At 38.2% G+C, this 13,517-nt stretch overlaps 1 protein-coding gene across 6 annotated transcripts in view; it reads right to left on the bottom strand.

Annotated features, from left to right (window-relative positions):
- The window catches only part of LOC118802322 (NACHT, LRR and PYD domains-containing protein 12-like), a 34,582-nt gene that overhangs the window by 17,285 nt on the left and 3,780 nt on the right, over positions 1-13,517 (bottom strand). For 2 of the 6 annotated variants that reach the window (XM_036562828.1, XM_036562833.1), the window contains exons 1-5: positions 7,531-7,735; positions 7,329-7,404; positions 3,327-3,538; positions 3,144-3,176; positions 1,112-3,041 (exon numbers count right to left, since the gene is read on the bottom strand). In XM_036562828.1, the coding sequence (XP_036418721.1) occupies positions 1,112-3,041; positions 3,144-3,176; positions 3,327-3,498 (2,135 nt within the window). In that variant the 5' untranslated portion in view covers positions 3,499-3,538; positions 7,329-7,404; positions 7,531-7,735. Of the gene's footprint in view, positions 1-1,111; positions 3,042-3,143; positions 3,177-3,326; positions 3,539-7,328; positions 7,482-7,530; positions 7,736-13,517 lie in introns of those variants that run through there. The other 4 variants (XM_036562832.1, XM_036562831.1, XM_036562829.1 and 1 more) reach the window with 4 other exon arrangements.

The raw sequence follows: 13,517 nt of genomic DNA, 5'->3' as shown, positions 1-13,517 counted from the left end.
GTTAAAAAGGAGAACATAGCCAGATACATTGCTTCCTGTTATGACTAAAAATAAAAACTCAGTTGTAAGATGTATTAAGCACAATCTCCCCAAATGTCAGTTTATCACTGTTTCTAGATGGTAATTCACACAACAGTCAAGAAGATCAGTGGAGAAATGAGTATGTAGTGGGATTGGATGGGATGTACTTTCCCTCAAAAAACACTTCTGTTTCACTTTGAAAGTGACATGAAAGTGATTGGTTCCAAACATTTGGTTGGTTCACATGCTTGAAAATAATTTTAAACTACACACAAGTTTTGGGACACACCCTAACATATTTTACTTCATAAGACCATACATCTTGGTGAAAATTCTTCTGAAATTTAGTCCTAATAGTTGTCTTATTTCAGCAGTTAAAGGGGAATTCCACAGATTTTTCAAATCTCTGTATAATCGTGCAGTTGAGATATAAACAAAATCATTCAAATTGGTTTGATGTGAAATGGTTCCTTTGCAAAGAAACTTACTGACTCAGATTTCTTTACAGTGGTGGTGATGGGAACCAGGAGTCCTGAAGTCTACAATGCAAATGTAGCCATTTTATTTATTATCCAAAACATTCAGTGAATCTACACGTGTCTTCTGAGTTGTATATGTTGATGATGACAAAATAATAGTCATTCTACAAAAATAAGTTTTGCCTTAGAACACCCTTCATGGATCCCTCCAACATGAATGGATTACAATTCATTGATTAAAACATGTTTTGGACCACACCTTCATCACAAAACTACATCAGACATTAGGCAGTGTATTCATAAGCATTTCATGCGATGAATTTCTGTAAGGGAGCTTTTAGAGACATTAAACTCCTCAGATGTCTGGATCGCCACTGTGAACATTTCTGACTCTGTAAGTTTCTCTGGAGCTAAGCATTTCAAGCCAAACCACTCTGAATGATTTTGTAGACATGTTAATCATTTAATTATGCAATTATCAGTGGAGTCTACAGATTGATGGAGGCTAGAACAGTGATATACCACTTGCTATTAAATATAGTAAATACATATAATGTGTAGTATATGCTAAAAACAGTATAGCTTCAAAAATGTTCAGATGAGTTACTCACAGAGCCTTTCTGCAGTTTGTAATTGCTGGGATCAGTCTCCTATAACCCTCCTCTGATGTGTTGTATTTCTTCAAGTCTAACTCCTCCAGCAGCTCATCTGACTGCTGTAGCATATAAGCTACTGCTGAGCAGTGTGCAGGAGAGAGATACTCTGAACGATCCTTTGATTTTAGATATTGCTGAATCTCACTGTGAAGAGACTGATCATTCATTTCAGCCAGGCAGAGGTAGAGATTAATGGAAGTATCCACTTTCATCTTTGTCATCTGCTTCTTCTCTTTCACTGATGTACCTCTTATCCGATCCTGGATGTACCTTACAGTTTTCCTAATGCTCTCTGCGTTGTTTTTAGTGACTGTCAACAGTCCTTGCAGAAGTCTGTGATTAGATTCTAATGAGATGCCCAGCAGGAAACGGAGGAAAAGATCCAAGTGTCCATTCTGACTCTTTAGGGCTTTATCCACTGCTTTTCTTAGCAGCTCATCTAGTGAAATGGTTACATACTTTTTCAGCTTCATGTGGTCATGATCCTGTGGAACACCCTCAGGACAGTCCACATTGTTTGACTCATCATGCATGAAGAACTGCAGTGCCCCTGTGCTCTGGCTTAAATAGCAGTGGAAGACATACAAAGCAGCCAGGAACTCCTGAAAGCTCAGATGCACAAAGCAGTAGACCTTCCTTTGGTAAAGCACAGATTCCTCTTTGAAGATCTCAGTGCATATCCCAGAGTACACTGAGGCCTCAGTGACGTCAATACCACACTCTCTCAGGTCTTCTTCACTAAATATAACTTTGCACTTCATCAGCTGTTTAAAAGCCAGTTCAGCCAGTTTCAGAAGCATCTGTCTGTTAGATTTCATCAGTTTCTCAGGATCACTCACTTCCCGCTCATCATACTTCTGGTTCTTCCTCTTTGTCTGAATGAACAGGAAGTGTGTGTACATTTCAGTCAGAGTTTGAGGGATTTTTGCACAGGCATCTTCATTCAGGATTTGCTGTAGCAATGTTGCTGTGATCCAGCAGAAGACAGGTATGTGGCACATGATGTGGAGGCTCCTTGCTGTCTTAATGTGTGAAATGATTTTCTCGGCTTTGTCTTGGTCTCTGATTTTTTTCCTAAAGTATTCCTCTTTCTGTGAATCACTGAATCCCTGAACTTCTGTCACACGGTTGATATAGCAAGAGGGGATCTGATTGGCTGCTGCTGGTCGGGAGGTTACCCAGATTTGAGCAGATGGGAGGAGAGTTCCTTTGATTAAGTTCATTAAAAGTTTGTCAACTGAAGATACTTCATTTATATTGGAGACCAGTTTTTGGTGGAAATTCAGTGGGCAATAAAATTCATCTAGACCATCGAGAATGAAGATAATTTTACATTTGTCATACATCTCTGTGGGTAGATCTTTCAGTTCAGGGTTGAAAATGCAGATAAGTTTACACAGACTAAACTGGTCAGCTTCCACCACATTCAGCTCTCGAAAAGGCATTACAATCATGAGATCTATGTCCTGGTTGGCTTTTCCTTCAGCCCAGTCCAAAATGAACTTCTGCACAGAGACAGTTTTCCCAATGCCTGCAATACCTTTAGTCAGCACAATTCTGATGTCTTCCACTTCAGCTGCCTCTTCTTCAGCTTTCTCTTTTAATTCTGTACTTGGTTTACAATGAGAAATTTCTTTGAAGATGTCATTGCAGAGTATAGGAGTATGATGCTGGGACTTCTGCCTTGATTTTTGCTCAACCTGACAAATTTCATTCTTATGTTCCTCCACTCTTCTGTCCTGTCTTTGTGTTATAAAGAGTCCTGTGTAAATGCTGTTTAAGAGGGTTTTGTGCTCAACCTTAGAATCACCCTCACAAAAGAATGTGAACTTCTTCTTCAGTCTAGTTTTATGGTTCATTAAAACAGTTTTCAGGATTGTTTTCACTGCAGAGAACAAAAAAGACAAAACTTAATTTCTGTTAAGTGTAGCAGAATACTAAATATACTAAGAATATAGTAAATTCAGTAGTGGAAAACATTATTTACCATGGTCATTCACTACAGCTGGGCTTTGTTCTGCTGGACGAAGTGCATGGAGGGATGGGGGACAAACAATTGTCACACATTCTTCACTTAATTATTTAGATGGAAAAATATTTTTCTATATCAATTATTTGTTGATTTGATCTCAACCATGGGAAACTGGTATCTAAAACAATCATAACTTACCTGTATGTCTTGTGTCAGCATAGAAGTTTAAATTAACTGAAGCATTGAATGTGTTGCTAGCAAGCACAGGGGCAATTAAAGAGCTTCTTGGGTGAGCCTTTATATTGGTCTGGACTGGGATGACATCAGCATTTGTGGAATGGACAGGGGTAGCCTTGGTTTCAGCAGACATTGCAATCTTGTCAACTGGTATTTTTCACCCCTAATATGAACTAAGAAAGAAACCAACACTTTAGTCACAACTATATACACAGCACAACAACTGAAACACATTGTGGGTCCACAAGAACCCAGAAACCTTCAGAAAGTACTGGGCACAACTTTGTTTAAACCTTCATTTAAACAAATTTCATACTTTGCCATTCAGTTAACAGGTTTGACATGAAAAGACCAGGGTGAGTAGCCACTGCATTTGACCATGTATACATGTTAATTAATTGGACACTTCAAACAGTAAACAAGCCCAAAATGCATACCTTGGAGAAAAGCACTATAACAGACACTGAGAATATTGACTACCTGGAAGACCAACATAAGAGGCAAAACCTTTGGATCATTGGTCTTCCTGAGAACACTGAAGAGAGAGAAATAGAGGTGTTTTGAAAAAATGGTTGCCTGAAATGCTCAGCCCAGAAAATATTCCATCATCTGTGATAATTCTTCATACATGTTTGTGGGTAGTTCTTTATGTTCAGGATTAAAAATGCAGGTAAGTTTACATAGACTGGACTGATCTGCTTCTACCATGCTCAACTCCTGAAAATGCATTGGCATTACAATCATGAGCTCCATGTCCTAGTTAGCTTTTCCTCCTGTCAAGTCGAGAATGAACTTATGCACAAAGACAAACTGCAGATCATCATTCCTGAGAACACTGAAGAGAGAGAAACAGAGTTTTTTTGGGGAAAAATGGCTGCCTGAAGAACTCAGTGATAATCAAGCAAGCCCATAGAATCCCCAGCAGGAAGCTGACACCCAGTACACCAACACGTCTGATCTTGATCTACAGGTACTATGATGTATGCTCCTCAAGACAGTATGGTACCCACAGACATACAGTAAAAATAATTTTACAATTCAGTGAGTGACCTTAATCTGTGTGATGTCTGGAGGACCGTGAACCAAAAAAAAAAAAATTCTTTTGTTACTGCTCCATGCATAATATACACTTGTATGTGAAAGTTTGGGCACCCCTGGTCAAACTACACAATTTGTTAATTTTCTAAGTAAAGAGAAATTAACACCATCTCTGCTTGGAACAAACTAAATACAACATATTTCTGTTAGTTTTAATGCGCAATTATAATTCATTTGGTGAATTTAACATATTGGAAAAAAATACAAAAGAAAACGAGATATTTACTTTGCCTTTTCTTCTCCAAATATATCTTTAGTGATTGTGACCAAAGAATTAAATTTCTTATCAGACCACAGAAATCGATATCAGAGTTATTTACATACTTCAGAAGTTGACTTTTGTGATTAACTCACAGATAAGGTTATCCTCTGATCACCCTTCCATGTAGATTAGGTATCTGAAAATACTGACCTTCAGGCTACATGAGAAAACAACTTCATATTTACAATTTATCCATAAATAATGCCCACAAATTTTTGTTTCTGAGGCTAAATTTTACGTCTCATGGGCCTAGGATTATATGGTTCTAACTTGCATTTTTTAAACTGAGTTATGTACATATAGTTAATCATTTAATGATGATTACCGTTGTTTTGGCAAATAAAAAAAAAAGCGTCATGGTCTGTTTTTTAAAAAGTAAAAGAATTTCTTGAAAATAGCCTACTAATGGAGATTTCACATCTACCTTGTTTGGTGCAGACCTGTCTACCTTTTTGTTTAGTTAGGTCTAGTCTGACAGGTGTGAATAGTCCACCCATTCTCAGGTCTGCACCAAACAACAAAACCATAGTCTACCAAAAATCATGGGTCTTTGTCCACTTCCAAGTGAACTCTGGATCAGTTTTCTGCTGATGGCAACACATTTTTGTGGTGGTCTGCATCAAAGAAGGGAATAGAAACATCAGAGTATGTTTTTCTGGCACTGTACTATCAACGAGCCCTCTACTCAGACACTCATATCTTTTTTGCATCATGAGTTGCTGTTAATAACAGCAAATAAGCAATGAAATTAAAAATAAAAGTAATAATTATAATAAAAGTAATGCATTTGATTTTGGCTTATGAATCAATGAACATATTGCAGCAGCAACATGACAGGTTAGAATCAAATTGACAAACCAATCATAAAGCAGATATTAAGTAAGGCGTATTATTACATGGCTTTGATTGTGATACATGTCAACATTAATTATCTCTGTTTTCTACTTTCCTGTTTTTAAGAAAGCAAAAGTGAAAGTAACAGAGTGCTTGCATCCCTGCAAAATTTCTCACCAATAAAGAAAAAAACACGTGTATAAATTGGTGCACTATAGCCATTGCAGTGTAAAACCAGCCGAACCAAATGAAAACATACAATATCAAAAAAACCCAAACTCTGGTGTGCACTTTAGCAAACAGACAAACAAAATTCAAACAATGCATCTGCATTCAGGAATTTAAGGTCCGATTTTCAGTGAGTGATCATCGATCTGATTTCCAAAACTGTTTGTCTATCATAAATTACAGTGTTGGCAACATTTAATGCAAAAGTAGTTACAAATAAAAACAAAATTAATAAGAAGTTGATTTAAAATATCTGAGTTTTGAATTGCAAAATATGCTTTTGTTTCATTTTGTTCTCTGTTTATTTTCTTTTGCATTATTTCATGTACATTATTTGAGTTTAATAATAACCACATGAAGTCATGTAAATAGGTTCAACTGAAAAACTATGTCTCACCATGTATTTGCACAGGAACTGAAGTTTGCTATTTATACTTTATAGTTCTATTCTTTTTGATGCAGTCTTGATTCAAAATACACTGACAAATTTCAAGTCAGAAGTGTGACAAATTAACAATCTATCCAGGTGCTGTCACTGACATAAAATAACACACACACACACACACACACACACACAAATCAAAATTTTCAAATCAAATTAAATATTTTTAAATAAAATTTTACAATGTTACTAACTCACAGATGTACTTTGAAAAGTATTTGAAAATACTCAGGAAAGTATGAATCCATCAAAATATTAAATGAGTATAGGTAACTAGTTACTATCCACTCCTGGAAAACACCTGCCACCACTGACCTCTCTAAAGTTGAAGAGGGGAAATGCATAGCCTCTTATGCCCTTGGAAATTTACAAAGTACAAAGAATGTAAATGTACTCTTAAAGGTACAGCACTGGTTTTAAGGTGCAGGTGAAAAATCATTAGTTATAAAAGGGGTTGATCAGACATTATTTTTATTTGTGAACTTTTCAATGAACAAATTGACTTCTGTGCCTATGATAATTCTGTGGCATTGAGAGGGGTTACAAAAAATTATTAAGGTTACAAACTGCATTCCACTCATTTTAAGATCTTTATTTAAAGGAAATTTAAGTTATGGTTTTTTGTCAAAAACATTCCTTTACTCCCAATTAAGGGGGTCAATATTTAGAATGAAAAATGCAATAACTACTTTAACAGGAAATCCTTAATTTCAGGAGATAACAGTACGCTTAGAGTATGTCATAAGTGGAGTTTATATATCTGAAAAATCAGTAATAAGTGGATTGACTTGTGACCCGCAAAATTAGAGGAAGTGATTTTAAGATTCTTCACAGCTACTATCTATGTCATGTTGTTTTGTAAGTTCTTTGATAGCATATCTCCTCAATGCTTCTGTAAAAAAGATGAAACAATCCAACATTTATTTTACAACAGTCCCTGCTCTAAAAATGTTTCTGTTTTACAGTCTAGAAATCACACTGACTTTATAAACAATAAGAATAAACAAACAGCGTCTGTTCCTGGCAGCTTCAAAAAAACCATACACTTTGTGTCCGACAAAACATCCACACACAAACATGTATATTCCACAGCTCTTACCTTACTTTGCCACAGTGAACTGATCAGTGCAGGTGTCGCGGTGCTTCTCTGCTGCTGCTCTAGTGGCTCCCGTGCGCTGAAAGGAAAGAGAAACGTTCCCTGTTAATGCCATCCTCTACATTACGTGTTACATCCAATGTTTATGAAAGTATTTCTCAGACTAAAGCCCAAACGTTGCACAGAAATAAAACCAGGCACTAACTTAGCGGAGTGTAGCCTATCACAACAACATTAATTTTACATAGGCGACCACACCCATGGTTCAGCCACTGTTGAAAAAGCGTTGCTAACGTGCCCTACAGAGTGGAACAGGAAGAACAGAACGACACAAAGCGACTTATTTTGTGGCATGCACTACACATCTACAGGAAGCATCTATACCACAATGCATAAAGGGACAAGCTAACCACAAACAAAAAGACTGCACAGGAACTCAAACTTCTACAACAAACTGTCAGAACTGCTTCGAACCAGTCCATCATTATGGACCCTTCTCACCCAGCTCACACCTTGTTCACCCCTCTCCCCTTGGGCAAACACTGAAATGTTACAGTGCACATCACAAAACAAAAAAGCTTCTGCCCAGAATTCAGGATTATTTGAATCATACACTGACTGACTGCTGTCTGTCTATACAGGTTTTTTTGTATATATTGCATTACACTGTACCATTCTATTATACACTGTATTACCCCATACATGGTATGTTAGATACAAAAGTATGTGGACACTTGCTGTCACACCTATATGAGCTTGTTGGACATCCCATTCCAAATGTATCAAATGTGGCAATTTGTGCCTGTTCACTCAAAAGAGCATTTGTGAGACCAGACACTGATGTTGGATGAGAGGGCCTGGCCCACAATCAACATTCCAATTCATCCCAAAGGTGTTTAATGGGGTAAAGGTCAGGCCACTGAAGTTCCTTCACACCAAACTCAGCAAACTATGTTTTTATGGAGCTCACTTTGGCTACAGAGACCAGAAAAGGGGTCTTCCCCAAACTGCTGCCACACAAGTTGAAAGCATATAATTGAGTAAAATGTATTTGTTTGCAATAATATTAACATTACCCTTCACTGGAAAAGGCCCAAACCCAGATTCATCTATCAGACAACCAGATAGTGAAGTTCACTTCATCACTCCAGAAAACACGTTTCCACTGCTCCAGAATCCAGTAGTGGCGCTTTACACCACTCCAGCCGACACTTGGCACCGTGCATAGTGATCTTCGGCTTGTGTGCAACTGCTCAGCTGGAAACCCATTTCATGAAGCTCCCGACACACAGTTCCCGTGCTAATGTTGCTTCCAGAGGCAGTTTGGAACTGTGAGCCCCACTCTGTGAGTTTGTGTTGTCTACTGCTTTATGACTGAGCTGTTGTTGCTCCTAGTTCCATTTCACAATAACAGCACTTACAGTTCACTGGCACAGATCTAGGAGGACAGAAATTTCACCAATTGATTTGTGGCAAAGAAGGCAGCACATCATAAAGTCACGAGCCATGAGCTCTTCAGTACACTCAATTCTACTGCCAATATTTGTCTATGGAGTTTGCAAGGCTATGTGCTTGATTTTATACATCTGTTAGCAATGAGTAGCTGAAATGCCTGAACTCAATAATTAGAAGGGTCCACATACTTTTGGCCATATAGTGTATCATACACTGTATTATTCTGCATGTTGTATCACACTGTTACACTTTATGCTGTATTATTATGTGGTATTATTCTACTGTACTGGTCTTCTCACAACCATGTAACATCCAAACTAGCATTTTTGCACTATTTAGCTATTCATTCTGGAGACCAACTAAAGTAGGATTTTAAAGACTGGTACTCATTTTGATATTCAAGGATTTAAAAATCTGATACATCCATTATATAGGCTGATATTCTGTCTTCTTCTTCTTCTTCTTTGGAAATATATAACATAAACAAAGATTTCCCCAACCCCCATTATGTGTAGTTATTTAAGAGTCTTCACCAAGGTAACATGACATTGTGCAGTTTAAACATAAACTTGCAACTTTGGAATTTCACACTGTAGTGTTACGAACACAAATACGCATCTGTCGTTTAAAGAATTTAAAGACTGACCGGATTAACATGCAGGATCATCTGAACATGGCGTGTTACTCATAACTATATCGGAACTCCTTATTGAAACGTGAATAACTTCTCACAGCCTATCAATGCGCACTGCGCTCTAACAAAATAGTGCCATTAGACACTCACACTACATGTTTGAAAGAGAAGCTAGATAACTTTGTTTGGCTACCAAATCATGTTAGAATCTTGTCTCCCTCTGGTTTAATCGTTTTCAGTGCACCAACTGTAACTGCAGACATTTGAGTGGCAGATAAATTTACCATTCCTTCATTTAGCCCTGAGGCTGGAGTCCGCTTCTTATTTGCCAGCCTGTAATTTGAATTTTCCAGTTCCACCTTAAATGGTGCAGCAGTTACACTCTGGTGCCTGAGGCTGCTGCTGCAGCTGCTGCACAATTTAAGTTGGAACTGGAAAACTTGCACAAGAAGCTGGCGAATAAGAAGCTGACTCCAGCTTCGTCATCTAGGTAAAATGTAAATGTTATAGTTTAGCCACTGATAAACATTAACTGTTTTCCACTTATAAACATAGTATTAGCTAGCTTTGTGGGTATGGCGGTGCAGTGCCGCAAATGACACGGATCTGATCGTGAAAATGGCTCACATACACAGAGGCATGTCTCTTGATTTTGAGAAAAGGGGAAAAAAGTTCAACAAGAAGCTGGCGAATGTCCTGAGAAAATATTCTTTGACAGCATTAAAATAATAATTAGGATATTTTGAGAGCAATCAGCAGTAATTTTCAGTGTTTCGGTGAGTATCAGATGAAGGACAGATAACTTCATCATAACTTAACAGGGAACTCTGTTCCTAAGTTCCTAATATGGGTATAATGCAGACTACAGAATGACACACAACTACAGTGGTCTATTAAGGAAATGTGTAGTCTGCAAACGGGGCGGGGCACTTGACGATGAGAGTGTGGGGGTCGTAATCCTGGCTTCCCCACCTCTGCTACACCCTTGCATAGAGTGCTCCAAAGTTACTTGCTAAGGTAGCTAGGTTGAGAGGCTCGTGTGCACGAATGTGTTCTTAAGGGTACAACTGTTTTGCCGTGCTGGATGTCTCTACTCAATTTAAGAAACACTATTGAATATTTTATGGGGCAGTAAACGATGCAGTTAATTTTGTTCGAAAATGTTTGAGAGAAGATTATGATGTTTGAGAAAGCAATATTACACTTTGAGAGGACAACAGTGCTCTGAGTGTGCAGCTAATGAACTTGAATGCACTTGTCAGCGTGAAGTGCTCAGATAAACACATTCGGATTTGTTTATCAAAACAATCTGGTTTCATGCAAAACTCAAAAACTTGTTCAGTGGTGCTCCTCACACGCAAAACTAGTACGGGCGCACAGGTTATTTTCACTCCCAACTCCACAAACCTCTGTCAGGTTTCACATTTGCTCCACGTAAAACATTTGAATGTTTGTGTCAAAACTCCAGCCAATTAGGGGTTTTGAGGGGTCTTTCCTGTCGTTGTACCAATCATGAGACTTCTTTGTGCGCCTGTACTAGTTTTGCACTAGCAAGTTTTCACGTTTTGCATGAGACCAGATTGTTCTGATAAACAAATTTGAATGTGTTTGTCTGAGCACTTCAGGCTGACAAGTGCATTCAAGTTCATTAGCTGCACACTCAGAGCAATGTTGTCCTCTCGAAGTGTAATATTACTTTCTCAAACATCATAATCTTCTTTCAAACATACTGGCACAAAATTAATTCCATAGTAAACAATCTGATGTGCTGTTAGAAATACAGAGGCTTACAATGAGAAAATACAGACTTTTTATGCTTTTATCATTTTCAGAATGCATCCGTCATCCACAAAAGCTATAAAAGTAGCTCACTCAACCTCACTAGCAAGCTACCTTAGCAGGTCACCTAGGTTAGAGCTCCAAGTAAATTTTATCCAAATAACTGTCTTCCCCCCCAAATCTCATCTACCTACAGTTCTGTAATTAAACCACATATTTTTACTATTATGTAAAGCTGTTGTGAATTTGAAGAAAAGAAAGAGAGCTGTTCTTGTTGTTGTTGTTGGTAGCTGGAGTTTTCAAAAATGACCTCTGTTGGATCCTGTGATAATCAAAAATGTTCCAAAGCTGATACATTTTGTCCTGTGAACATTCTTCTCTTGAATGTCACTGGATCCTCTGAATTACGATGTCGTTAAACGTTAGACTGGCAGCCTCCTTAAGCACGCTTTGGCAGTGTGGTAGTGTATTTCCATGTACAGACTGAGGGCAGATGAAAAGAAGAACAAAAGAAACAGGTTTCTCTGTTAAGTTATGATGCAGTTATCTGTCCTTCATCTGATAATCATTGAAACACTGAAAATGACTGCTTATCCTCTGATAAGCTGATTTAGACTATTAACATATCTCAATTATTTATTTCATTACATTTAAGGTGGAACGGGAAAATTCGAACAAGCGGCCGGCGAAAAAAGAAGTTGACATCAGCTTGAAAGGCATGATATGAGCAGGCTGTTCTGTTTCTGCTGAACCTATTTATTATTTCATTTATTCATTATTAAGAGATGGATCCCAAAACTCTTGTCCATAGAGTGTATCAACATCAGTACTGACATAAGATCATTGCATCTCTTTATGGAAGGCAGCTCACCACATGAAGCTCAATCTTACTAAGGCTGAGCTGCTATTTGTCCCTGGAACTACAGGTCCTCATCGTGATCTTGCCATCTCATTTGAGAACTCTTTGATTGTTCCGTCTGAAGATGCAAGAAGTCTCGATGTGTCTCGGTTCATCTGGAATGCAGCAGCAAGACCCCTTCCTCTTTTTCTCCTTCGAAACCTTCTCCTGCCTGCAGATTTTGCCTCAGAATAGACATGTTTTAATAAGATTTCAAATGTCGGATGGTTGTGTGCAACGATTCTAATGTTAGGCACAGATTTCCATTTTTCCATCACATTCCCCCCTTGTTATGATTTTTTCATAAACAAACATAAAGAAAAAAGAAAATGCAACAGATATCATCAATCAAAGGACTGCTCTGTTTTCGGCCTGGGCATCATATCTAATGCACTGTACAAAATCATAATATCTATTTACACTTCTCACTTTCTTCTTCAGTCATCAAGGTAACTGGGCTTGGAAAAAGATCTTCCTCAGAGTCAAAGTCCTCAATACCAATCAGAGTCATGCGAATCACTGTGACACAAGTGACTGACCATTCAATAGTCTGCATGACTAATCCTCTCAGGTGTGGGATAACACAACACCCTAACACAGCTAACACTACCACAACCACTACAGCTTGTTTCATAGCCAGTGCACCCCATCCGACAAAGTATGAACTCAGCCACTCAGTCCAATCATTTTGCACACCCGAATGCCTTAATTTCAACCATCAGGGCTGTTAGTTTTGCCACTGCAGCCACGAATGAGCCATTAGCTGCTGATGGCTACACGGTCATCTTTGAATCCAGTCTCTCTTTTGATACACGTTTGCAACATCGTTAGAACCGCATTCTTTCACTTGGTTCCCCTTTTGAGTCTTGGTTCTTCTCAAGGTTTCTTCCTCTCGCTCTTCCGGAGTTTTTCCTTGCCACTTGCCACCTGTTGTAAATGAACTTTGACTTGACTTGACTTGGATATATGTACGACACTGGTCCCCTAACATGTGGCACACCCTTCCCTTTTTTGCCAGTAACATATCTAGGGCCACTCGATTCTGAAATGCCATTTAAAAGGGTGGGATGCGATTACTCACCCAAAGCTTTCAGCACATCTCTTGTCAAGTTTGGTAAACGTTACTGATTACACCAAATAAAATTCATCCAATCTACATTCTTATTGACAGTAACCCAAACAAAAATAGACTCAAATCCTGCATCTGATTACAGGCTTTATGCTCACCAGGAACTCCTTTTCGCACACCAGTAGCATCAATATAAGGCGGTCTGTTAGGAAATCCCTTTTTTCTCTACCCTAGTGTGTGTAGCTTCAGCTCAGTGGTCCAATATCTTCCTAATTTTTTTTTCTTAAATTTGTTCTTGAGAAAGGTTCTAAGAAAAACTTTCAGGTTCATGACGTGTTCTTAAACCACAGAACTGTT

This window comes from Colossoma macropomum, unplaced genomic scaffold, assembly GCF_904425465.1.
Source record: "Colossoma macropomum unplaced genomic scaffold, Colossoma_macropomum, whole genome shotgun sequence".
NCBI classification, from domain to species: Eukaryota; Metazoa; Chordata; class Actinopteri; order Characiformes; family Serrasalmidae; genus Colossoma; species Colossoma macropomum.
This window is presented reverse-complemented; position numbering and strand designations above follow the sequence as displayed.